This window comes from Nerophis lumbriciformis, linkage group LG11 (assembly GCF_033978685.3).
Source record: "Nerophis lumbriciformis linkage group LG11, RoL_Nlum_v2.1, whole genome shotgun sequence".
NCBI classification, from domain to species: domain Eukaryota; kingdom Metazoa; phylum Chordata; class Actinopteri; order Syngnathiformes; family Syngnathidae; genus Nerophis; species Nerophis lumbriciformis.
This window is the reverse complement of record NC_084558.2, coordinates 50815828-50843023: the sequence shown is the minus strand read 5'-3', so window position 1 is coordinate 50843023 and position 27196 is coordinate 50815828. Positions and strand designations below refer to the sequence as shown.

General features: G+C 40.7%; 1 protein-coding gene across 4 annotated transcripts in view; it reads left to right on the top strand.

The window, feature by feature from the left end:
- Positions 1-27196, top strand: part of mast4 (microtubule associated serine/threonine kinase family member 4) — a 302344-nt gene that overhangs the window by 112602 nt on the left and 162546 nt on the right. Inside the window, exon 1 of one of the 4 annotated variants that reach the window (XM_061966302.1) lies at positions 12092-12171. The exons of the other annotated variants lie outside the window; for them this stretch is intronic. Within the exon in view, the coding sequence (XP_061822286.1) occupies positions 12133-12171 (39 nt within the window). The 5' untranslated portion in view covers positions 12092-12132. Of the gene's footprint in view, positions 1-12091; positions 12172-27196 lie in introns of those variants that run through there. 4 annotated transcript variants of the gene reach the window in all.

Genomic DNA, 27196 nt, shown 5'->3' with positions numbered 1-27196 from the left:
TTGTAACGCAAAAATTAGTGACACGGAACATAGTGACACAAAACATAGTGACACAGAAAATAGTAACATGGAACCTTGTAACACGGACCTTGTAACACGGAACATAGTGACATGGACCATAGTGACACAGAAAGTATTATCAGGAAACATTGTAACACGGAACGTCGTAACGCGGAAAATAATGACAGAAAATATTATCAGGGAACATACTAACGTGGAACCTTGTAACACGGACCATAGTGACACAGAAAATAGTATCAGGAAACATTGTAACACGGAACGTCGTAACACGGAACGTCGTAACACGGAACGTTGTAACACGGAACATGGTAACGCGGACCATAGTAACACGGAACACAGTGACACAGAAAATAAGATCAGGTAACATTGTAACACAGAACATGGTCAGAATGGTTTGACATCCAGGGCGTTTGACTTCAGGGACTAGAACTCTGGTTCCTACAACTAGAACTCTGGTTCCTACAACGCAGCAAACGTCACGCTAGAGCAATCAAAGAAATGATCATTTGAGAATTCCCTCATTGAGAAGAAAAAGGTCTGCTCCTTTGTGATTCTGCAGCGGTCTGCATTCCTTTCCCAGTCCCAGTCCAAGTCCCAGTCCCACAGGACCTGGACTTAATAGTCCATCTGTGCAGGCTGACTCCAGACCCAGACTTGGAGATTACACCAGTCCTCCCTAAGGTGTCGTGCTGCCTATTGTTCTGGATCAAAAGACCCTGTGTTGGAATTCTTGACCTGGTGACGAGCGCAGGAAGTTAATTATGACACACACACACACACACACACACACGCACACACACACACACACACACACACACACACACACACACACACACACACACACACACACACACACACACACACACACACACACACGGACGATAAGAAGAACCTGCTTAATATTCACACAATGAATGGAAATGGCACAAAGACCAGGGTGGGGGTGCAGGGTCCAGGGACCAGGGTGGGGGTGCAGGGTCCAGGGACCAGGGTGGGGGTGCAGGGTCCAGGGACTAGGCGCTCTTGAGGAGGCGGGCCATGAAAAATTGGCATAAATTGACTCTGGGATTCCATCATGATAACAACTCCACTTGTCGGGTCTGAAGGCGACTTCCTCGCCCCGCGTCCGTCCTGTGGTCTTTGGAGACCGTGGTCACGGTCCTGGTGGTCCTCGTGGAAATGGGAGATTTGTGACCTTGGCCAAGGTGATGCAATCACTCAGCTGGCTAGCTAGTTAGCAAATTAATAGGCCTGCTCAGTGGCTTAGTGGTTAGAGTGTCCGCCCTGAGATGGGTAGGTTGTGAGTTCAAACCCCGGCCGAGTCATACCAAAGACTATAAAAATGGGAGCCATTACCTCCCTGCTTGGCACTCAGCATCAAGGGTTGGCATTGGGGGTTAAATCACCAAAAAATATTCCCAGGCGCGGCCGCCGCTGCTGCTCACTGCTCCCCTCACCTCCCAGGGGGTGAACAAGGGTGATGGGTCAAATTCACCACACCTAGTGTGTGTGTGTGTGACAATCATTGCTACTTTAACTTTAACTGAAGGCTAAATTAGAGGCAAATTTTCACTCAACTTTCATGAAATGTCATAAATGGGATAAGGACGTTTACGCAGGGCCGCCCCTCATTATGAGTAGGGCCTCGCCATCCTTTAGGGGCCTTGGTTTACGTAAATAAGGGTCTGTAAAATCTAGGGGACAACGGTCCTATTTGGGGACCTTTTGGCAATTTTAGGGGAGTATGGTCCTATTTTGGGCACCTTAAGCGGAAGAGGGTCCTATTTAGGGTTATTTGGCACCTTTAAGAGAAGATGGTCCTATTTGGGGTACTTTAAGACCTTTAGGGGGAGATGGTCCTATTTGGGGTATTCTGGCACCTTTAAGAGAAGATGGTCCTATTTGGGGTACTTTGGCACCTTTAAGAGAAAATGGTCTTATTTGGGGTACTTTGGGACCTTTCAGAGAAGATGGTCCTATTTGGGGTCCTTTAAGACCTTTAGGGGAAGATGGTCCTATTTGGGGTACTTTGGGATCTTTAAGAGAAGATGGTCCTATTTGGGGTACTTTGGGACCTTTAAGAGAAGATGGTCCTATTTGGGGTCCTTTAAGACCTTTAGGGGAAGATGGTCCTATTTAGGGTCCTTTGGGACCTTTAGGGGAAGATGGTCCTATTTGGGGTATTCTGGCACCTTTAAGGGAAGATGGTCCTATTTGGGGTACTTTGGGACCTTTAAGTGAAGATGGTCCTATTTGGGGTACTTTGGGACCTTTAAGTGAAGATGGTCCTATTTGGGGTACTTTGGGACCTTTAAGGGAAGATGGTCCTATTTGGGGTCCTTTAAGACCTTTAGGGGAAGATGGTCCTATTTGGGGTATTCTGGCACCTTTAAGGGAAGATGGTCCTATTTGGGGTACTTTGGGACATTTAAGAGAAGATGGTCCTATTTGGGGTCCTTTAAGACCTTTAGGGGAAGATGGTCCTATTTGGGGTATTCTGGCACCTTTAAGGGAAGATGGTCCTATTTGGGGTACTTTGGGACATTTAAGAGAAGATGGTCCTATTTGGGGTACTTTGGGACATTTAAGAGAAGATGGTCCTATTTGGGGTACTTTGGGACCTTTAAGAGAAGATGGTCCTATTTGGGGTCCTTTTGGACCTTTAAGGGAAGATGGTCCTATTTAGGGTCCTTTGGGACCTTTAGGGGAAGATGGTCCTATTTGGGGTATTCTGGCACCTTTAAGGGAAGATGGTCCTATTTGGGGTACTTTGGGACATTTAAGAGAAGATGGATCCTATTTGGGGTCCTTTAAGACCTTTAGGGGAAGATGGTCCTATTTGGGGTATTTTGGCACCTTTAAGGGAAGATGGTCCTATTTGGGGTACTTTCGGACATTTAAGGGAAGATGGTCCTATTTGGGGTCCTTTAAGACCTTTAGGGGAAGATGGTCCTATTTGGGGTATTCTGGCACCTTTAAGGGAAGATGGTCCTATTTGGGGTACTTTGGGACATTTAAGAGAAGATGGTCCTATTTGGGGTCCTTTAAGACCTTTAGGGGAAGATGGTCCTATTTGGGGTATTCTGGCACCTTTAAGGGAAGATGGTCCTATTTGGGGTACTTTGGGACATTTAAGAGAAGATGGTCCTATTTGGGGTACTTTGGGACATTTAAGAGAAGATGGTCCTATTTGGGGTACTTTGGGACCTTTAAGAGAAGATGGTCCTATTTGGGGTCCTTTTGGACCTTTAAGGGAAGATGGTCCTATTTAGGGTCCTTTGGGACCTTTAGGGGAAGATGGTCCTATTTGGGGTATTCTGGCACCTTTAAGGGAAGATGGTCCTATTTGGGGTACTTTGGGACATTTAAGAGAAGATGGTCCTATTTGGGGTCCTTTAAGACCTTTAGGGGAAGATGGTCCTATTTGGGGTATTTTGGCACCTTTAAGGGAAGATGGTCCTATTTGGGGTACTTTCGGACATTTAAGAGAAGATGGTCCTACTTGGGGTACTTTGGGACCTTTAAGAGAAGATGGTCCTATTTGGGGTACTTTGGGACCTTTAAGAGAAGATGGTCCTATTTGGGGTCCTTTAAGACCTTTAGGGGAAGATGGTCCTATTTGGGGTACTTTGGGACCTTTATGAGAAGATGGTCCTATTTGGGGTACTTTGGGACCTTTCAGAGAAGATGGTCCTATTTGGGGTACTTTGGGACCTTTAAGAGAAGATGGTCCTATTTGGGGTCCTTTAAGACCTTTAGGGGAAGATGGTCCTATTTGGGGTATTCTGGCACCTTTAAGGGAAGATGGTCCTATTTGGGGTACTTTGGCACCTTTAAGAGAAAATGGTCTTATTTGGGGTACTTTGGGACCTTTCAGAGAAGATGGTCCTATTTGGGGTACTTTGGGACCTTTAAGTGAAGATGGTCCTATTTGGGGTACTTTAAGACCTTTAGGGGAAGATGGTCCTATTTGGGGTATTCTGGCACCTTTAAGGGAAGATGGTCCTATTTGGGGTCCTTTAAGACCTTTAGGGGAAGATGGTCCTATTTGGGGTATTCTGGCACCTTTAAGGGAAGATGGTCCTATTTGGGGTACTTTGGGACATTTAAGAGAAGATGGTCCTATTTGGGGTACTTTGGGACCTTTAAGAGAAGATGGTCCTATTTGGGGTACTTTGGGACCTTTAAGAGAAGATGGTCCTATTTGGGGTACTTTGGGACCTTTAAGAGAAGATGGTCCTATTTGGGGTCCTTTAAGACCTTTAGGGGAAGATGGTCCTATTTGGGGTACTTTGGGACCTTTATGAGAAGATGGTCCTATTTGGGGTACTTTGGGACCTTTCAGAGAAGATGGTCCTATTTGGGGTACTTTGGGACCTTTAAGAGAAGATGGTCCTATTTGGGGTCCTTTAAGACCTTTAGGGGAAGATGGTCCTATTTGGGGTACTTTGGGACCTTTATGAGAAGATGGTCCTATTTGGGGTACTTTGGGACCTTTCAGAGAAGATGGTCCTATTTGGGGTACTTTGGGACCTTTAAGAGAAGATGGTCCTATTTGGGGTCCTTTAAGACCTTTAGGGGAAGATGGTCCTATTTGGGGTATTCTGGCACCTTTAAGGGAAGATGGTCCTATTTGGGGTACTTTGGCACCTTTAAGAGAAAATGGTCTTATTTGGGGTACTTTGGGACCTTTCAGAGAAGATGGTCCTATTTGGGGTACTTTGGGACCTTTAAGTGAAGATGGTCCTATTTGGGGTACTTTGGGACCTTTAAGGGAAGATGGTCCTATTTGGGATCCTTTAAGACCTTTAGGGGAAGATGGTCCTATTTGGGGTATTCTGGCACCTTTAAGGGAAGATGGTCCTATTTGGGGTCCTTTAAGACCTTTAGGGGAAGATGGTCCTATTTGGGGTATTCTGGCACCTTTAAGGGAAGATGGTCCTATTTGGGGTACTTTGGCACCTTTAAGAGAAAATGGTCTTATTTGGGGTACTTTGGCACCTTTAAGAGAAAATGGTCTTATTTGGGGTACTTTGGGACCTTTCAGAGAAGATGGTCCTATTTGGGGTACTTTGGGACCTTTAAGTGAAGATGGTCCTATTTGGGGTACTTTGGGACCTTTAAGGGAAGATGGTCCTATTTGGGATCCTTTAAGACCTTTAGGGGAAGATGGTCCTATTTGGGGTATTCTGGCACCTTTAAGGGAAGATGGTCCTATTTGGGGTACTTTGGGACATTTAAGAGAAGATGGTCCTATTTGGGGTACTTTGGGACCTTTAAGAGAAGATGGTCCTATTTGGGGTCCTTTAAGACCTTTAGGGGAAGATGGTCCTATTTGGGGTATTCTGGCACCTTTAAGGGAAGATGGTCTTATTTGGGGTACTTTGGGACATTTAAGAGAAGATGGTCCTATTTGGGGTACTTTGGGACCTTTAAGAGAAGATGGTCCTATTTGGGGTCCTTTAAGACCTTTAGGGGAAGATGGTCCTATTTGGGGTATTCTGGCACCTTTAAGGGAAGATGGTCTTATTTGGGGTACTTTGGGACATTTAAGAGAAGATGGTCCTATTTGGGGTACTTTGGGACATTTAAGAGAAGATGGTCCTATTTGGGGTACTTTGGGACCTTTAAGAGAAGATGGTCCTATTTGGGGTCCTTTAAGACCTTTAGGGGAAGATGGTCCTATTTGGGGTATTCTGGCACCTTTAAGGGAAGATGGTCTTATTTGGGGTACTTTGGGACATTTAAGAGAAGATGGTCCTATTTGGGGTACTTTGGGACCTTTAAGAGAAGATGGTCCTATTTGGGGTACTTTGGGACCTTTAAGAGAAGATGGTCCTATTTGGGGTCCTTTTGGACCTTTAAGGGAAGATGGTCCTATTTAGGGTCCTTTGGGACCTTTAGGGGAAGATGGTCCTATTTGGGGTATTCTGGCACCTTTAAGGGAAGATGGTCCTATTTGGGGTACTTTGGGACCTTCAAGAGAAGATGGTCCTATTTGGGGTTATTTAAGACCTTTAGGGGAAGATGGTCCTATTTAGGGTCCTTTTGGACCTTTAAGGGAAGATGGTCCTATTTAGGGTCCTTTGGGACCTTTAGGGGAAGATGGTCCTATTTGGGGTATTCTGGCACCTTTAAGGGAAGATGGTCCTATTTGGGGTCCTTTAAGACCTTCAGGGGAAGGTGGTTCTATTTGGGTTATTCTGGCAACTTTAAGAGAAGATGGTCCTATTTGGGGTCCCTAAAGACCTTTAAGGAAAGATGGTCCTATTTGGGGTACTTTAAAACCTTTAGGGTACAATGGTCGTATTTGGGGTCCTGTAAGACCTTTAGAGGAAGATGGTCCTATTTAGTGTCCTTTGGCACCTTTAAGAGAAGATGGTCCTATTTGGGGTACTTTGGCACCTTTAGGGAAAGATGGTCCTATTTGGGGTACTTTGGCACCTTTAGGGAAAGATGGTCCTATTTGGAATACTTGAGCACCTTTAGGGGAAGGTGGTCTTATTTGGGGTCCTTTAAGACCTATAGTTAAGATGGTCCTATTTGGGATACATTGGCACCTTTAGGGGTAGATGGTCTTATTTGGGGTATTTTGGTACCCTTAATTTGGATTGTTTAGGATCTTTAAAGGAAGATGGTCCTATTTGGGGTCCTTTGGCATCTTTAAGGGACGATGGTCCTAATTGGGGTAGTTTATGAATATTAGGGCAATATGGTCTTATTTGGGGTCCTTTAAGACCTATAGTTAAGATGGTCCTATTTGGGATACATTGGCACCTTGAGGGGCGCATGGTCTTATTTGGGGTCCTTTGGCTCCTTTGGGGGAATAGAGTCCTAACTGGGGTACTTTGCCACCTTTAGGGGATAATAGTCTTATTTGGGGTATTTTGGTATCCTTAATTTGGGTTGTTTAGGATTTTTAAAGGAAGATGGTCCTATTTGGGGTTCTTTAAGACCTATAGTTAAGATGGTCCTATTTGGGATACATTGGCACCTTGAGGGGAGCATGGTCTTATTTGGGGTCCGTTGGCTCCTTTGGGTTAATAGGGTCCTAACTGGGGTACTTTTCCACCTTTAGGGGATAATGGTCTTATTTGGGGTATTTTGGTACCTTTAGTTAATGATGGTCTTAATTTGGGTTGTTTAGGACCTTTTAAAGGAAGGTGGTCCTATTTGGAACACTTTGGCACCTTTAGGGGAAGATGATCTTATTTGGAACACTTTGGCACCTTTAGGGGAAGATGATCTTAGTTGGGGTTCTTTGCCATTTTTAAAGGGCCAATGATCCTAATTAGGGTAGTTTATGACCTTTAGGCTGAAGATGGTCTTATTTGGGCTCCTTTGGGAGAATAGGGTCCTAACTGGGGTACTTTGCCACCTTTAGGGGGTAATGGTCTTATTTGAGGTATTTTAATACCTTTAGTGAATGATGGTCTTAATTTGGGTTGTTTAGGACCTTTTAAAGGAAGGTGGTCCTATTTGGAACACTTTAGCACCTTTAGGCTGAAGATGGTCTTATTTGGGCTCCTTTGGGGGAATAGGGTCCTAACTGGGGTACTTTGCCACCTTAAGGGGATAATGGTCTTATTTGGGGTATTTTGGTACCTTTAGTGAAAGATGGTCTTAATTTGGGTTGTTTAGGATCTTTAAAGGACGATGGTCCTATTTGGGGTTCTTTGGCATCTTTAAAGGGCCGATGGTCCTAATTGGGGTAGTTTATGACCTTTAGGCTGAAGATGGTCTTATTTGGGCTCCTTTGGGTCCTTTGGGGAAATAGGGTCCTAACTGGGGTACTTTGCCACCTTTAGGGGATAATGGTCTTATTTGGGGTATTTTGGTACCTTTAGTGAAAGATGGTCTTAATTTGGATTTTTAAAGAAAGATGGTCTTATTTGGGGTTCTTTGGCATCTTTAAGGGACGATGGTCCTAATTGGGGTAGTTTATGACCTTTAGGGCAATATGGTCTTATTTGGGGTTCTTTAAGACCTATAGTTAAAATGGTCCTATTTGGGATACATTGGCACCTTGAGGGAAACATGGTCTTATTTGGGCTCCTTTGGCTCCTTTGGGTTAATAGGGTCCTAACTGGGGTACTTTGCCACCTTTAGGGGATAATAGTCTTATTTGGGGTATTTTGGTATCCTTAATTTGGGTTGTTTAGGATCTTTAAAGGAAGATGGTCCTAATTGGGATACTTTAGCATCTTTAAGGGACGATGGTCCTATTTGGGGTAGTTTATGACCTTTAGGGGAAGATGGTCTTATTTGGGGTTCTTTAAGACCTATAGTTAAGATGGTCCTATTTGGGATACATTGGCACCTTGAGGGCAACATGGTCTTTGGGTTAATAGAGTCCTAACTGGGGTACTTTGCCACCTTTAGGGGATAATGGTCTTATTTGGGGTATTTTGGTATCTTTAGTGAAAGATGGTCTTAATTTGGGTTGTTTAGGACCTTTTAAAGGAAGGTGGTCCTGTTTGGAACACTTTGGCACCTTTAGGGGAAGATAGTCTTATTTGGAACACTTTGACACCTTTAGGTGAAGATGGTCTTATTTGGGGTTCTTTGCCATTTTTAAAGGGCCGATGGTCCTAATTGGGGTAGTTTATGACCTTTAGGCTGAAGATGGTCTTATTTGGGATCCTTTGGCTCCTTTTGGGGAATAGGGTCCTAACTGGGGTACTTTGCCACCTTTAGGGGATAATGGTCTTATTTGGGGTATTTTGGTACCTTTAGGGAAAGATGGTCTTAATTTGGATTTTTAAAGAAAGATGGTCTTATTTGGGGTTCTTTGGCATCTTTAAGGGACGATGGTCCTAATTGGGGTAGTTTATGAATATTAGGGCAATATGGTCTTATTTGGGGTTCTTTAAGACCTATAGTTAAGATGGTCCTATTTGGGATACATTGGCACCTTGAGGGGAGCATGGTCTTATTTGGGGTCCGTTGGCTCCTTTGGGTTAATAGGGTCCTAACTGGGGTACTTTTCCACCTTTAGGGGATAATGGTCTTATTTGGGGTATTTTGGTACCTTTAGTTAATGATGGTCTTAATTTGGGTTGTTTAGGACCTTTTAAAGGAAGGTGGTCCTATTTGGAACACTTTGGCACCTTTAGGGGAAGATGGTCTTATTTGGAACACTTTGGCACCTTTAGGGGAAGATGATCTTATTTGGGGTTCTTTGCCATTTTTAAAGGGCCAATGATCCTAATTAGGGTAGTTTGTGACCTTTAGGCTGAAGATGGTCTTATTTGGGATCCTTTGGGAGAATAGGGTCCTAACTGGGGTACTTTGCCACCTTTAGGGGGTAATGGTCTTATTTGAGGTATTTTAATACCTTTAGTGAATGATGGTCTTAATTTGGGTTGTTTAGGACCTTTTAAAGGAAGGTGGTCCTATTTGGAACACTTTAGCACCTTTATGGGAAGATGGTCTTATTTGGGGTCCTTTGGCTCCTTTGGGAGAATAGGGTCCTAACTGGGGTACTTTGCCACCTTAAGGGGATAATGGTCTTATTTGGGGTATTTTGGTACCTTTAGTGAAAGATGGTCTTAATTTGGGTTGTTTAGGATCTTTAAAGGAAGATGGTCCTATTTGGGATTCTTTGGCATCTTTAAAGGGCCGATGGTCCTAATTGGGGTAGTTTATGACCTTTAGGCTGAAGAAGGTTTTATTTGGGGTCCTTTGGCTCCTTTGGGAGAATAGGGTCCTAACTGGTGTACTTTGCCACCTTTAGGGGATAATGGTCTTATTTGGGGTATTTTGGTACCTTTAGTGAAAGATGGTCTTAATTTGGATTTTTAAAGAAAGATGGTCTTATTTGGGGTTCTTTGGCATCTTTAAGGGACGATGGTCCTAATTGGGGTAGTTTATGAATATTAGGGCAATATGGTCTTACTTGGGGTTCTTTAAGACCTATAGTTAAGATGGTCCTATTTTGGATACATTGGCACCTTGAGGGCAGCATGGTCTTATTTGGGGTATTTTGGCACCTTTAGGGGAAGATGGTCTTATTTGGAACACTTTGGCACCTTTAGGTGAAGATGGTCTTATTTGGGGTTCTTTGCCATTTTTAAAGGGCCAATGGTCCTAATTAGGGTAATTTATGACCTTTAGGCTGAAGATGGTCTTATTTGGGATCCTTTGGCTCCTTTTGGGGTAATAGGGTCCTAACTGGGGTACTTTGCCACCTTTAGGGGATAATGGTCTTATTTGGGGTATTTTGGTACCTTTAGGGAAAGATGGTCTTAATTTGGATTTTTAAAGAAAGATGGTCTTATTTGGGGTTCTTTGGCATCTTTAAGGGACGATGGTCCTAATTGGGGTAGTTTATGAATATTAGGGCAATATGGTCTACTTGGGGTTCTTTAAGACCTATAGTTAAGATGGTCCTATTTTGGATACATTGGCACCTTGAGGGCAGCATGGTCTTATTTGGGGTATTTTGGCACCTTTAGGGAAAGATGGTCTTATTTGGAACACTTTGGCACCTTTAGGGGAAGATGGTCTTATTTGGGGTTCTTTGCCATTTTTAAAGGGCCGATGGTCCTAATTAGGGTAGTTTATGACCTTTAGGCTGAAGATGGTCTTATTTGGGGTCCTTTGGCTCCTTTGGGAGAATAGGGTCCTAACTGGGGTACTTTGCCACCTTTAGGGGATAATGGTCTTATTTGGGGTATTTTGGTACTGTTAGGGAAAGATGGTCTTAATTTGGATTTTTAAAGAAAGATGGTCTTATTTGTTTTTTTTTGGCATCTTTAAGGGACGATGGTCCTAATTGGGGTAGTTTATGAATATTAGGGCAAGATGGTCTTATTTGGGGTTCTTTAAGACCTATAGTTAAGATGGTCCTATTTTGGATACATTGGCACCTTTAGGGGATAATGGTCTTATTTGGGGTATTTTGGCACCTTTAGGGGAAGATGGTCTTATTTGGGGTTCTTTGCCATTTTTAAAGGGTCGATGATCCTAATTAGGGTAGTTTATGACCTTTAGGCTGAAGATGGTCTTATTTGGGATCCTTTGGCTCCTTTGGGGTAATAGGGTCCTAACTGGGGTACTTTGCCACCTTTAGGGGATAATGGTCTTATTTGGGGTATTTTGGTACCTTTAGGAAAAGTTGGTCTTATTTTGGATTTTTAAAGAAAGATGGTCTTATTTGGGGTTCTTTGGCATCTTTAAGGGACGATGGTCCTAATTGGGGTAGTTTATGAATATTAGGGCAATATGGTCTTATTTGGGGTTCTTTAATAGTTAAGATGGTCCTATTTGGGATACATTGGCACCTTGAGGGGAGCATGGTCTTATTTGGGATCCTTTGGGGGGAATAGAGTCCTAACTGGGTTACTTTTCCACCTTTAGGGGATAATGGTCTTAATTGGGGTATTTTGGTACCTTTAGGGAAAGATGGTCTTAATTTGGATCTTTAAAGAAAGGTGGTCCTATTTGGGGTTCTTTAGGACCTTCAGTTAAGACGGTCTTATTTTGTTGTTTTTTTGGCAACCTTTAGGGGGAATTGGTCCTATTTAGGCTCATTTCGGACCTTTGCGTCGGTCCTTTCCTGAGTCCGCAGACTCTCTCGTGTACAAGTGCATAGTCCCCCGTTACTTTAAATGTCTAAACTTGTCTTCCCTTGTCGACTGGAAGGCGTCCTCTTGCTGTAGCTCAGCTGTCCCCGCTTCAAAGGACAGGACGGCCAGTTCATTGCGGCACAAAAACAAAGCCAGGAAGGATATCCTCGTTTTCTTTTCTGCTGGAAGAATGGACAGTCTTGGGGGGGCGACTCCTGACCTGAACCCCCTCCCTCGCTCTCGGGCTGCTCCTATGCTAATTTACAAGCGCCGCCATCCATCCTGCCTCCCTCCCTCCCTCCCTGCCTGCCTCAGTCCCTCTTCTGCCTTCCTCTATCGCCGCCTCACTCCTGGGGAAGTTGCGGAGCAGACGAGCCGGAGGAGCGGCGTCAGCTGACCGCCCGTCCTCCAATGAGACGAGCGGCGGTGTGTCGGAGCGGCTGCTCGGCTGGCGTCAGATGCTAAACCCGAGGGGCCGGAGGTCGAGCGCGGGGGGGAGGCGGTTCTGGCCAGCGCTGCACGGCTCTGCGGCGTCGCCACCATGGACCACTCCAGCATTCTGAGGCGGCGAGGGCTACAGGTAGGCGGGACCACGGCGCCGCAGCAGCGTTTGTTTTCTTACGCCGTCTCTGAGTGGAGGCTCGGATCTTTGACTGCTCAAGTTGCTGTGACTTTTGTCTCCTTCCTGTCGGGTAGCCGAGCAGAATGGATGACGTTGTCTAATGAAGGCAGCGGCAGACACTTTATTGACGGCATGCTAATGAAGTGCACGCCTCTTCGTCCCCATTGTTAGATTGTTGTACAATGCAGCGTGTTGTCCAATCAGCCACTTGAACTGCACTTGGATTTCGGTTGTTTTCGTGTTTGCCCTCACCTCTTAGCAAGGTTTTTCATGCGAGGCAAAGTTTTTCTTTGGAACATTGAAGCTGCTTAACGGAACAAAAGATCGGCTTTGTTGACGTAACGAGACTCGATTGTCTTCTGAGATCTTTTTGGAAGTGCACGCCTCTTCGCCTCCATTGTTAGATTGTTGTCCTATCAGCAACTTGAACTGCACTTGGATTTCGGTCGTTTACGTGTTTGCCCTCACCTCTTTGCGAGGTTTTTCGTGCGAGGCAAAGTTTTTCTTTGGAACATTGAAGCTGCTGAACCGAACAAAAGATCGGCTTTGTCGACGTAACGAGACTCGATTGTCTTCTGAGATGTTTTTGGAAGTGCACGCCTCTTCGCCTCCATTGCTAGATTGTTGTCCAATCAGCAACTTGAACTGCACTTGGATTTCGGTCGTTTACGTGTTTGCCCTCACCTCTTAGCAAAGTTTTTCGTGCGAGGCAAAGTTTTTCTTTGGAACATTAAAGCTGCTGAGCCGAACAAAAGATCGGCTTTGTCGACGTAACGAGACTCGATTGTCTTCTGAGATCTTTTTGGAAGTGCACGCCTCTATTGTTAGATTGTTGTCCAATCAGCAACTTGAACTGCACTTGGATTTCGGTCGTTTACGTGTTTGCACTCACCTCTTAGCGAGGTTTTTCGTGCGAGGCAAAGTTTTTCTTTGGAACATTAAAGCTGCTGAACGGAACAAAAGATCGGCTTTGTTGACGTAACGAGACTCGATTGTCTTCTGAGATCTTTTTGGAAGTGCACGCCTCTTCGTCTCCATTGCTAGATTGTTGTCCTATCAGCAACTTGAACTGCAGTTGGATTTCGGTCGTTTACGTGTTTGCCCTCACTTCTTAGCGAGGTTTTTCGTGTGAGGCAAAGTTTTTCTTTGGAACATTGAAGCTACTGAACGGAACAAAAGATCGGCTTTGTCGACGTAACGAGACTCGATTGTCTTCTGAGATGTTTTTGGAAGTGCACGCCTCTTCGCCTCCATTGCTAGATTGTTGTCCAATCAGCAACTTGAACTGCACTTGGATTTCGGTCGTTTACGTGTTTGCCCTCACTTCTTAGCGAAGTTTTTTGTGAAGTTTTTCTTTGGAACATTGAAGCTGCTTAACGGAACAAAAGATCGGCTTTGTCGACGTAACGAGACTCGATTGTCTTCTGAGATCTTTTTGGTAGTGCACGCCTCTATTGTTAGATTGTTGTCCAATCAGCAACTTGAACTGCACTTGGATTTCGGTCGTTTACGTGTTTGCCCTCACTTCTTAGCGAAGTTTTTTGTGAAGTTTTTCTTTGGAACATTGAAGCTGCTTAACGGAACAAAAGATCGGCTTTGTCGACGTAACGAGACTCGATTGTCTTCTGAGATCTTTTTGGTAGTGCACGCCTCTATTGTTAGATTGTTGTCCTATCAGCAACTTGAACTGCACTTGGATTTCGGTCGTTTACGTGTTTGCCCTCACCTCTTAGCGAGGTTTTTCGTGAAACACAAAGTTTTTCTTTGGAACATTAAAGCTGCTGAACCGTACAAAAGATCGGCTTTGTCGACGTAACGAGACTCGATTGTCTTCTGAGATCTTTTTGGTAGTGCACGCCTCTATTGTTAGATTGTTGTCCTATCAGCAACTTGAACTGCACTTGGATTTCGGTCGTTTACGTGTTTGCCCTCACCTCTTAGCGAGGTTTTTCGTGAAACACAAAGTTTTTCTTTGGAACATTGAAGCTGCTAAACCGAACAAAAGATCGGCTTTGTTGACGCAACGAGACTCGATTGTCTTTGGAGATCTTTTTGGAAGTGCACGCCTCTATTGTTAGATTGTTGTCCAATCAGCAACTTGAACTGCACTTGGATTTCGGTCGTTTACGTGTTTGCCCTCACCTCTTAGCGAGGTTTTTCGTGCGAGGCAAAGTTTTTCTTTGGAACATTAAAGCTGCTGAACCGAACAAAAGATCGGCTTTGTCGACGTAACGAGACTCGATTGTCTTCTGAGATGTTTTCAGAAGTGCACGCCTCTTTGCCTCCATTGCTAGATTGTTGTCCAATCAGCAACTTGAACTGCACTTGGATTTCGGTCGTTTACGTGTTTGCCCTCACCTCTTAGCAAAGTTTTTCGTGCGAGGCAAAGTTTTTCTTTGGAACATTGAAGCTGCTGAACCAAACAAAAGATCGGCTTTGTCGACGTAACGAGACTCGATTGTCTTCTGAGATGTTTTTGGAAGTGCACGCCTCTTTGCCTCCATTGCTAGATTGTTGTCCAATCAGCAACTTGAACTGCACTTGGATTTCGGTCGTTTACGTGTTTGCCCTCACTTCTTAGCAAGGTTTTTCGTGAGAGGCAAAGTTTTTCTTTGGAACATTGAAGCTACTGAACCGAACAAAAGATCGGCTTTGTCGACGTAACGAGACTCGATTGTCTTCTGAGATGTTTTCGGAAGTGCACGCCTCTTCGCCTCCATTAGATTGTTGCACAATGCAGCGTGTTGTCCAATCAGCAACTTGAACTGCACTTGGATTTCGGTCGTTTACGTGTTTGCCCTCACCTCTTAGCGAGGTTTTTCGTGCGAGGCAAAGTTTTTCTTTGGAACATTAAAGCTGCTGAACCGAACAAAAGATCGGCTTTGTCGACGTAACGAGACTCGATTGTCTTCTGAGATCTTTTTGGAAGTGCACGCCTCTATTGTTAGATTGTTGTCCTATCAGCAACTTGAACTGCACTTGGATTTCGGTCGTTTACGTGTTTGCCCTCACCTCTTAGCAAAGTTTTTCGTGCGAGGCAAAGTTTTTCTTTGGAACATTGAAGCTGCTGAACGGAACAAAAGATCGGCTTTGTCGACGTAACGAGACTCGATTGTCTTCTGAGATCTTTTTGGAAGTGCACGCCTCTTCGTCTCCATTGCTAGATTGTTGTCCAATCAGCAACTTGAACTGCACTTGGATTTCGGTCGTTTACGTGTTTGCCCTCACCTCTTAGCGAGGTTTTTCGTGCGAGGCAAAGTTTTTCTTTGGAACATTGAAGCTGCTGAACGGAACAAAAGATCGGCTTTGTCGACGTAACGAGACTCGATTGTCTTCGGAGATCTTTTTGGAAGTGCACGCCTCTATTGTTAGATTGTTGTCCTATCAGCAACTTGAACTGCACTTGGATTTCGGTCGTTTACGTGTTTGCCCTCACCTCTTAGCGAGGTTTTTCGTGCAACACAAAGTTTTTCTTTGGAACATTGAAGCTGCTGAACCGAACAAAAGATCGGCTTTGTTGACGTAACGAGACTCGATTGTCTTCTGAGATGTTTTTGGAAGTGCACGCCTCTTCGTCTCCATTGCTAGATTGTCGTCCAATCAGCAACTTGAACTGCACTTGGATTTCGGTCGTTTACGTGTTTGCCCTCACTTCTTAGCGAGGTTTTTCGTGAAACACAAAGTTTTTCTTTGGAACATTGAAGCTGCTGAACCGAACAAAAGATCGGCTTTGTCGACGTAACGAGACTCGATTGTCTTCTGAGATGTTTTCAGAAGTGCACGCCTCTTTGCCTCCATTGCTAGATTGTTGTCCAATCAGCAACTTGAACTGCACTTGGATTTCGGTCGTTTACGTGTTTGCCCTCACTTCTTAGCGAAGTTTTTTGTGCAAGGCAAAGTTTTTCTTTGGAACATTGAAGCTGCTGAATGGAACAAAAGATCGGCTTTGTCGACTTTACAAGACTCGATTGTCTTCTGAGATTTTTTTGGAAGTGCACGCCTCTTTGCCTCCATTGCTAGATTGTTGTCCAATCAGCAACTTGAACTGCACTTGGATTTCAGTCGTTTACGTGTTTGCCCTCACTTCTTAGCGAAGTTTTTCGTGCAACACAAAGTTTTTCTTTGGAACATTGAAGCTGCTGAACGGAACAAAAGATCGGCTTTGTTGACGTAACGAGACTCGATTGTCTTCGGAGATCTTTTTGGAAGTGCACGCCTCTATTGTTAGATTGTTGTCCAATCAGCAACTTGACCTACACTTGGATTTCGGTCGTTTACGTGTTTGCCCTCACCTCTTAGCAAGGTTTTTCGTGCGAGGCAAAGTTTTTCTTTGGAACATTGAAGCTGCTGAACGGAACAAAAGATCGGCTTTGTCGACGTAACAAGACTCGATTGTCTTCTGAGATCTTTTTGGAAGTGCACGCCTCTTCGTCTCCATTGCTAGATTGTTGTCCTATCAGCAACTTGGATTTTGGTCGTTTACGTGTTTGCCCTCACCTCTTAGCGAGGTTTTTCGTGCGAGGCAAAGTTTTTCTTTGGAACATTAAAGCTGCTGAACCGAACAAAAGATCGGCTTTGTCGACGTAACGAAACTCGATTGTCTTCTGAGATTTTTTTGGAAGTGCACGCCTCTTCGCCTCCATTGCTAGATTGTTGTCCTATCAGCAACTTGGATTTCGGTCGTTTACGTGTTTGCCCTCATCCCTTAGCGAGGTTTTTTGTGCAAGGCAAAGTTTTTCTTTGGAACATGGAAGCTGCTGAACCGAACAAAAGATCGGCTTTGTGGACGTAACGAGACTCGATTGTCTTCTGAGATCTTTTTGGAAGTGCACGCCTCTATTGTTAGATTGTTGTCCTATCAGCAACTTGAACTGCACTTGGATTTCGGTTGTTTACGTGTTTGCCCTCACCTCTTAGCGAGGTTTTTCGTGCAACGCGAACTTTTTCTTTGGAACATTAAAGCTGCTGAACCGTACAAAAGATCGGCTTTGTTGACGTAACGAGACTCGATTGTCTTCTGAGATGTTTTTGGAAGTGCACGCCTCTTCGCCTCCATTGCTAGATTGTTGTCCAATCAGCAACTTGAACTGCACTTGGATTTCGGTCGTTTACGTGTTTGCCCTCACCTCTTAGCGAGGTTTTTCGTGAAACACGAACTTTTTCTTTGGCACATTAAAGCTGCTGAACCGTACAAAAGATCGGCTTTGTCGACGTAACGAGACTCGATTGTCTTCTGAGATGTTTTCAGAAGTGCACGCCTCTTTGCCTCCATTGCTAGATTGTTGTCCAATCAGCAACTTGAACTGCACTTGGATTTCGGTCGTTTACGTGTTTGCCCTCACTTCTTAGCGAGGTTTTTCGTGCAAGGCGAACTTTTTCTTTGGAACATTAAAGCTGCTGAACCGTACAAAAGATCGGCTTTGTCGACGTAACGAGACTCGATTGTCTTCTGAGATGTTTTCAGAAGTGCACGCCTCTTTGCCTCCATTGCTAGATTGTTGTCCAATCAGCAACTTGAACTGCACTTGGATTTCGGTCGTTTACGTGTTTGCCCTCATTCCTTAGCGAGGTTTTTCGTGCGAGGCAAAGTTTTTCTTTGGAACATTGAAGCTGCTGAACCGTACAAAAGATCGGCGTTGTCGACGTAACGAGACTCGATTGTCTTCTGAGATGTTTTCGGAAGTGCACGCCTCTTCGCCTCCATTGCTAGATTGTTGTCCAATCAGCAACTTGAACTGCACTTGGATTTTGTTCGTTTACGTGTTTGCCCTCACTTCTTAGCGAAGTTTTTCGTGCAACACAAAGTTTTTCTTTGGAACATTGAAGCTGCTGAATCGTACAAAAGATCGGCTTTGTCGACGTAACGAGACTCGATTGTCTTCTGAGATCTTTTTGGACATTTTGCGTGACTTTTCATGCAGCGTGCAATGATAAGTGCACTGAAGATGTGGACTTTGGCAATGTTGTCGCTCTCCTGGTCGTCTTTCGCCAACCGCCGCCGAGGTCGTTTTCGCTGCCGAGCAGCGGACACAAAAAAAAAGGCTGTTCGAACGATTTCCGTGGAACTTTCCGGCGAAGCGAGGCCGCGGTTTGCGGGAGAAGTGGTGCCACTCTGATGCCAGTCTGGGAATGAATGAATTTTCAAGTCCAGTGGAAGATTAGTTTGCTGGTCTAGTTGAGTTGAGTCTTTATTTGAAGGGACAATGCACAAAAACCAAAGACAGACATGGTCTCGTTTCCATCTGCGGTCCCCCGTTACCTGAACGAAAAATGGACAAAAACACGCGATGTGATTATAAGTGTTGGAAACAACGTCACCTCTTTGTTCCACTCAGTCGTGCGCTCCAACGTGCATCCGCCGTGGCAACGTGGCGGCCGCGCTTTACTGCCATTTGTCAGGCACTTTGCACGCTGACATCATCTCCGTATGATGTCATGACATCATCTCCGTATGACGTCATGCTACCATAAAACTAACGTCGTCTTACCCGAGGTCAGTGGGGGTTGTTCGGTCTTTCTGCTTAACCTTTCACACGCATACAAAAAACTGTAAATAAATTATTATTTTATTTCATCTTTTAATTTGTGTATTTTTATTTAATTTAATTTAATTTAATTATTATTATTTTTATATATATATTTTTGAAATTATTATTATTATTTTTTATTTTTTTATTTTTTTTGACAAAAAAAATACAATTGCGTATTTTAACTTAGGAGTTAATGTATCACTATTTTAGCTCAGTGGTGTTTAAAGTGCGGCCCGAGGCTAATTTTTCAACGGCCTGATATTAGCATGCGAGCTATTTTTGCTTATTTTGCAACGTCGGTGTCAAATATTTTGTCGCTTGACAAAGGATAGCTGTTAGCATGCTAACGTTGGTATGCTAGGTGTTATTGTTGGCTCATTTTGTAGGTATATACCTCAAATTATATTTTATTAATGGATCCATGCTAACATTAGCATCCTAGCATTTGAAAAAAATGTTCAGGTACACACCATAAATGTATATATTTTGGTGCTTGACACACGTTATAGTTAGCATTTTAGCTTGTTTTTAGCTAATTTAGCAGGTATACACCTCAGTGTCATATATTTTGTTACTTGACAAAGGATACCTGTTAGCATGCTAACGTTAGTATGCTAGATGTTGTTGTTAGCTCATTTTGTAGGTATATACCTCAAATTATATTTTATTAATGGATCCATGCTAATATTAGCATCCTAGCATTTAAAAAAAATGTCAGGTACACACCCTAAATTAATATATTTTGGTGCTTGACAGACGTTATCGTTAGCATGTTAGCTTTTTTTTTTAGCTATTTCAGCAGGTGTACACCTCAGTGTCATATATTTTGTTACTTTACAAAGGATACATGTTAGCATGCTAAATTGTGTTGTTAGCTACTTTTGTAGGTATATACTTCAGTCATATTTTAGTACTTGATGCATGCTAACATTAGCATCCTAGCATTTAAAAAAAATGTCAGGTACACACCCTAAATTAATATATTTTGGTGCTTGACAGACGTTATCGTTAGCATGTTAGCTTTTTTTTAGCTAATTTAGCAGGTATACACCTCAGTGTCATATATTTTGTTGCTTGACGAAGGATCCCTGTTAGCATGCTAACGTTAGTATGCTAGATGTTGTTAGCTCATTTTGTAGGTATATAGCTCAAATTATATTTTATTAATGGATCCATGCTAATATTAGCATCCTAGCATTTGAAAAAAATGTTCAGGTACACACCATAAATTTATATATTTTGATGCTTGACACACGTTACAGTTAGCATTTTAGCTTGTTTTTAGCTCATTTAGCAGGTATACACGTCAGTGTCATATATTTTGTTACTTTACAAAGGATCCCTGTTAGCATGCTAACGTTAGTATGCTAGATGTTGTTGTTAGCTCATTTTGTAGGTATATACCTCAAATTATATTTTATTAATGGATCCATGCTAATATTAGCATCTTAGCATTTGAAAAAAAAATTCAGGTACACATCATAAATGTATATATTTTGGTGCTTGACACACGTTATAGTTAGCATTTTAGCTTGTTTTTAGCTAATTTAGCAGGTATACACCTCAGTGTCATATATTTTGTTACTTGACAAAGGATACCTGTTAGCATGCTAACGTTAGTATGCTAGATGTTGTTGTTAGCTCATTTTGTAGGTATATACCTCAAATTATATTTTATTAATGGATCCATGCTAATATTAGCATCCTAGCATTTGAAAAAAAAATTCAGGTACACATCATAAATGTATATATTTTGGTGCTTGACACACATTATAGTTAGCATTTTAGCTTGTTTTTAGCTAATTTAGCAGGTATACACCTCAGTGTCATATATTTTGTTACTTTACAAAGGATACCTGCTAGCATGCTAACGTTAGTATGCTAGATGTTGTTGTTAGCTCATTTTGTAGGTATATACCTCAAATTATATTTTATTAATGGATCCATGCTAACATTAGCATCCTAGCATTTAAAAAAAATGTCAGGTACACACCCTAAATTAATATATTTTGGTGCTTGACAGACGTTATCGTTAGCATGTTAGCTTTTTTTTTTTAGCTATTTTAGCAGGTGTACACCTCAGTGTCATATATTTTGTTACTTTACGAAGGGTACCTGTTAGCATGCTAACGTTAGTATGTTAGATTGTGTTGTTAGCTAATTTTGTAGTTATATACCTCAGTCATATTTTAGTACTTGATGCATGCTAACATTAGCATCCTAGCATTTAAAAACAATGTTAGGTACACACCCTGAATTAATATATTTTGGTGCTTGACAGACGTTATCGTTAGCATGTTAGCTTTTTTTTGGGCTAATTTAGCAGGTGTACACCTCAGTGTCATATATTTTGTTGCTTGACGAAGGATCCCTGTTAGCATGCTAACGTTAGTATGCTAGATGTTGTTAGCCCATTTTGTAGGTATATAGCTCAAATTATATTTTATTAATTGATCCATGCTAACATTAGCATCCTAGCATTTGAAAAAAAATGTTCAGGTACACACCATAAATGTATATATTTTGGTGCTTGACACACGTTATAGTTAGCATTTTAGCTTGTTTTTAGCTAATTTAGCAGGTATACACCTCAGTGTCATATATTTTGTTACTTTACAAAGGATACATGTTAGCATGCTAAATTGTGTTGTTAGCTACTTTTGTAGGTATATACTTCAGTCATATTTTAGTACTTGATGCATGCTAACATTAGCATCCTAGCATTTTGAAAACCATGTTCAGGTACACACCTTAAATTAATATATTTTGGTGCTTGACACCTGTTATAGTTAGCATTTGTAGCTACGTTAGCAGGTATACACCCTTAATGTCATATATTTTGTTACTTGACAAAGGATACCTGTTAGCATGCTAACGTTAGCATGCTAGATTATGTTGTTAGCTACTTTTGTAGGTATATACCTCAGTCATATTTTAGTACTTGATGCCTGCTAACATTAGCATCCTAGCATTAAAAAAAATGTAAAGGTACACACCTTAAATGAATATATTTTTGTGCTTGACACACGTTGTAGTTAGCATTTGTAGCTAATTTAGCAGGTATCCACCCTTAACGCCATATATTTTGTTACTTGACAAAAGATACCTGTTAGCATGCTAACATCCTCAATGTTTATTTATATAGCCCTAAATCACAAATGTCTCAAAGGGCTGCACAAGCCACAACGACATCCTCGGTACAGAGCCCATATATATAAATAAACATTGATACCTGTTAGCATGCTAACGTTAGCATGCTAGATTGTGTTGTTAGCTAATTTTGTAGGTATATGCTTCAGTCGCATTTTAGTACTTGATGCATGCTAACATTAGCATCCTAGCATTTACAAAAAAAATTCAGGTACACACCCTAAATTAATATATTTTGGTGCTTGACAGACGTTATCGTTAGCATGTTAGCTTTTTTTAACTAATTTAGCAGGTATACACCTCAGTGTCATATATTTTGTTACTTTACGAAGGGTACCTGTTAGCATGCTAACGTTAGTATGTTAGATTGTGTTGTTAGCTAATTTTGTAGTTATATACCTCAGTCATATTTTAGTACTTGATGCATGCTAACATTAGCATCCTAGCATTTAAAAACAATGTTAGGTACACACCCTGAATTAATATATTTTGGTGCTTGACAGACTTTATCGTTAGCATGTTAGCTTTTTTTTTGGCTAATTTAGCAGGTGTACACCTCAGTGTCATATATTTTGTTACTTGACAAAGGATACCTGTTAGCATGCTAACGTTAGTATGCTAGATGTTGTTGTTAGCTCATTTTGTAGGTATGTACCTCAAATTATATTTTATTAATGGATCCATGCTAATATTAGCATCTTAGCATTTGAAAAAAATGTTCAGGTACACACCATAAATGTATATATTTTGGTGCTTGACACACGTTATAGTTAGCATTTTAGCTTGTTTTTAGCTAATTTAGCAGGTATACACCTCAGTGTCATATATTTTGTTACTTGACAAAGGATACCTGTTAGCATGCTAACGTTAGTATGCTAGATGTTGTTGTTAGCTCATTTTGTAGGTATATACCTCAAATTATATTTTATTAATGGATCCATGCTAATATTAGCATCCTAGCATTTGAAAAAAAAATTCAGGTACACATCATAAATGTATATATTTTGGTGCTTGACACACATTATAGTTAGCATTTTAGCTTGTTTTTAGCTAATTTAGCAGGTATACACCTCAGTGTCATATATTTTGTTACTTTACAAAGGATACCTGCTAGCATGCTAACGTTAGTATGCTAGATGTTGTTGTTAGCTCATTTTGTAGGTATATACCTCAAATTATATTTTATTAATGGATCCATGCTAACATTAGCATCCTAGCATTTAAAAAAAATGTCAGGTACACACCCTAAATTAATATATTTTGGTGCTTGACAGACGTTATCGTTAGCATGTTTGCTTTTTTTTTTAGCTATTTTAACAGGTATACACCTCAGTGTCATATATTTTGTTACTTTACAAAGGATACCTGTTAGCATGCTAACGTTAGTATGTTAGATTGTGTTGTTAGCTAATTTTGTAGTTATATACCTCAGTCATATTTTAGTACTTGATGCATGCTAACATTAGCATCCTAGCATTTAAAAACAATGTTAGGTACACACCCTGAATTAATATATTTTGGTGCTTGACAGACTTTATCGTTAGCATGTTAGCTTTTTTTTTGGCTAATTTAGCAGGTGTACACCTCAGTGTCATATATTTTGTTGCTTGACGAAGGATCCCTGTTAGCATGCTAACGTTAGTATGCTAGATGTTGTTAGCTCATTTTGTAGGTATATAGCTCAAATCATATTTTATTAATTGATCCATGCTAACATTAGCATCCTAGCATTTGAAAAAAAATGTTCAGGTACACACCATAAATGTATATATTTTGGTGCTTGACACACGTTATAGTTAGCATTTTAGCTTGTTTTTAGCTAATTTAGCAGGTATACACCTCAGTGTCATATATTTTGTTACTTTACAAAGGATACATGTTAGCATGCTAAATTGTGTTGTTAGCTACTTTTTTAGGTATATACTTCAGTCATATGTTAGTACTTGATGCATGCTAGCATTAGCATCCTAGCATTTTGAAAAACATGTTCAGGTACACACCTTAAATTAATATATTTTGGTGCTTGACACCTGTTTTAGTTAGCATTTGTAGCTAAGTTAGCAGGTATACACCCTTAATGTCATATATTTTGTTACTTGACAAACGATACCTGTTAGCATGCTAACGTTAGTATGCTAGATGTTGTTAGCTCATTTTGTAGGTATATAGCTCAAATCATATTTTATTAATTGATCCATGCTAACATTAGCATCCTAGCATTTGAAAAAAAATATTCAGGTACACACCATAAATGTATATATTTTGGTGCTTGACACACGTTACAGTTAGCATTTTAGCTTGTTTTTAGCTAATTCAGCAGCTATACACCTCAGTGTCATATATTTTGTTACTTTACAAAGGATACATGTTAGCATGCTAAATTGTGTTGTTAGCTACTTTTGTAGGTATATACTTCAGTCATATTTTAGTACTTGATGCATGCTAGCATTAGCATCCTAGCATTTTGAAAAACATATTCAGGTACACACCTTAAATTAATATATTTTGGTGCTTGACACCTGTTATAGTTAGCATTTGTAGCTAAGTTAGCAGGTATACACCCTTAACGCCATATATTTTGTTACTTGACAAAGGATACCTGTTAGCATGCTAACGTTAGTATGCTAGATTGTGTTGTTAGGTAATTTTGTAGGTATATACCTCAGTCATATTTTAGTACTTGATGCATGCTAACATTAGCATCCTAGCATTTGAAAAAAATGTTCAGGTACACACCTTAAATTTATATATTTTTGTGCTTGACACACGTTGTAGTTAGCATTTGTAGCTAATTTAGCAGGTATACACCCATAACGGCATATATTTTGTTACTTGACAAAGGATACCTGTTAGCATGCTAACGTTAGCATGCTAGATTGTGTTGTTAGGTAATTTTTTAGGTATATACTTCAGTCATATTTTAGTACTTGATGCATGCTAACATTAGCATCCTAGCATTTTAAAAAAATGTTCAGGGACACACCTGAAATTAATATATTTTGGTGCTTGACACACGTTATAGTTAGCATTTTAGCTTGCTTTTAGCTAATTTAGCAGGTATACACCCATAACGTCATATATTTTGTTACTTTACGAAGGATACCTGTTAGCATGCTAACGTTAGTATGCTAGATTGTGTTGTTAGCTAATTTTGTAGGTATATACTTCAGTCATTTTTTAGTACTTGATGCCTGCTAACATTAGCATCCTAGCATTTGAAAACAATGTTCAGGTACACACCTTAAATTAATATATTTTTTGTGCTTGACACACGTTATAGTTAGCATTTGTAGCTAAGTTAGCAGGTATACACCCTTAACGTCATATATTTTGTTACTTGACAAAATATACCTGTTAGTATGCTAGATTGTGTTGTTAGCTAATTTTGTAGGTATATACTTCAGTCATATTTTAGTACTTGATGCATGCTAACATTAGCATCCTAGCATTTACAAAAAATGTTCAGGGACACACCTGAAATGAATATATTTTGGTGCTTGACACATGTTATAGTTAGCATTTGTAGCTAATTTAGCAGGTATACACCCATAACGGCATATATTTTGTTACTTGACAAAGGATACCTGTTAGCATGCTAACGTTAGTATGCTAGATTGTGTTGTTAGCTAATTTTGTAGGTATATACTTCAGTCATATTTTAGTACTTGATGCCTGCTAACATTAGCATCCTAGCATTTGAAAAAAATGTTCAGGTACACACCTTAAATTTATATATTTTTGTGCTTGACACATGTTGTAGTTAGCATTTGTAGCTAATTTAGCAGGTATACACCCTTAACGCCATATATTTTGTTACTTGACAAATTATACCTGTTAGTATGCTAGATTGTGTTGTTAGCTAATTTTGTAGGTATATACTTCAGTCATATTTTAGAACTTGATGCATGCTAACATTAGCATCCTAGCATTTAAAAAAATGTTCAGGTACACACCTGAAATGAATATATTTTGGTGCTTGACACACGTTATAGTTAGCATTTGTAGCTAATTTAGCAGGTATACACCCATAACGGCATATATTTTGTTACTTGACAAAGGATACCTGTTAGCATGCTAACGTTAGTATGCTAGATTGTGTTGTTAGCTAATTTTGTAGGTATATACTTCAGTCATATTTTAGTACTTGATGCATGCTAACATTAGCATCCTAGCATTTAAAAAAAATGTCAGGTACACACCCTAAATTAATATATTTTGGTGCTTGACAGACGTTATCGTTAGCATGTTAGCTTTTTTTTTGGCTAATTTAGCAGGTGTACACCTCAGTGTCATATATTTTGTTGCTTGACGAAGAATCCCTGTTAGCATGCTAACGTTAGTATGCTAGATGTTGTTAGCTCATTTTGTAGGTATATAGCTCAAATTATATTTTATTAATTGATCCATGCTAACATTAGCATCCTAGCATTTGAAAAAAATGTTCAGGTACACACCATAAATTTATATATTTTGATGCTTGACACACGTTACAGTTAGCATTTTAGCTTGTTTTTAGCTCATTTAGCAGGTATACACCTCAGTGTCATATATTTTGTTACTTTACAAAGGATACATGTTAGCATGCTAAATTGTGTTGTTAGCTACTTTTTTAGGTATATACTTCAGTCATATTTTAGTGCTTGATGCATCCTAGCATTTTGAAAAAAATGTTCAGGTACACACCTGAAATTAATATATTTTGGTGCTTGACACACGTTATAGTTAGCATTTGTAGCTAATTTAGCAGGTATACACCCATAACGGCATATATTTTGTTACTTGACAAAGGATACCTGTTAGCATGCTAACATTAGCATGCTAGATTGTGTTGTTAGGTATTTTTTAGGTATATACTTCAGTCATATTTTAGTACTTGATGCATGCTAACATTAGCATCCTAGCATTTGAAAAAAATGTTCAGGTACACACCTGAAATTAATATATTTTGGTGCTTGACACATGTTATAGTTAGCATTTGTAGCTAATTTAGCAGGTATACACCCTTAACGCCATATATTTTGTTACTTGACAAAGGATACCTGTTAGCATGCTAACATTAGCATGCTAGATTGTGTTGTTAGCTAATTTTGTAGGTATATACTTCAGTCATATTTTAGAACTTGATGCATGCTAACATTAGCATCCTAGCATTTAAAAAAATGTTCAGGTACACACCTGAAATGAATATATTTTGGTGCTTGACACACGTTATAGTTAGCATTTGTAGCTAATTTAGCAGGAATACACCCATAACGGCATATATTTTGTTACTTGACAAAGGATACCTGTTAGCATGCTAACGT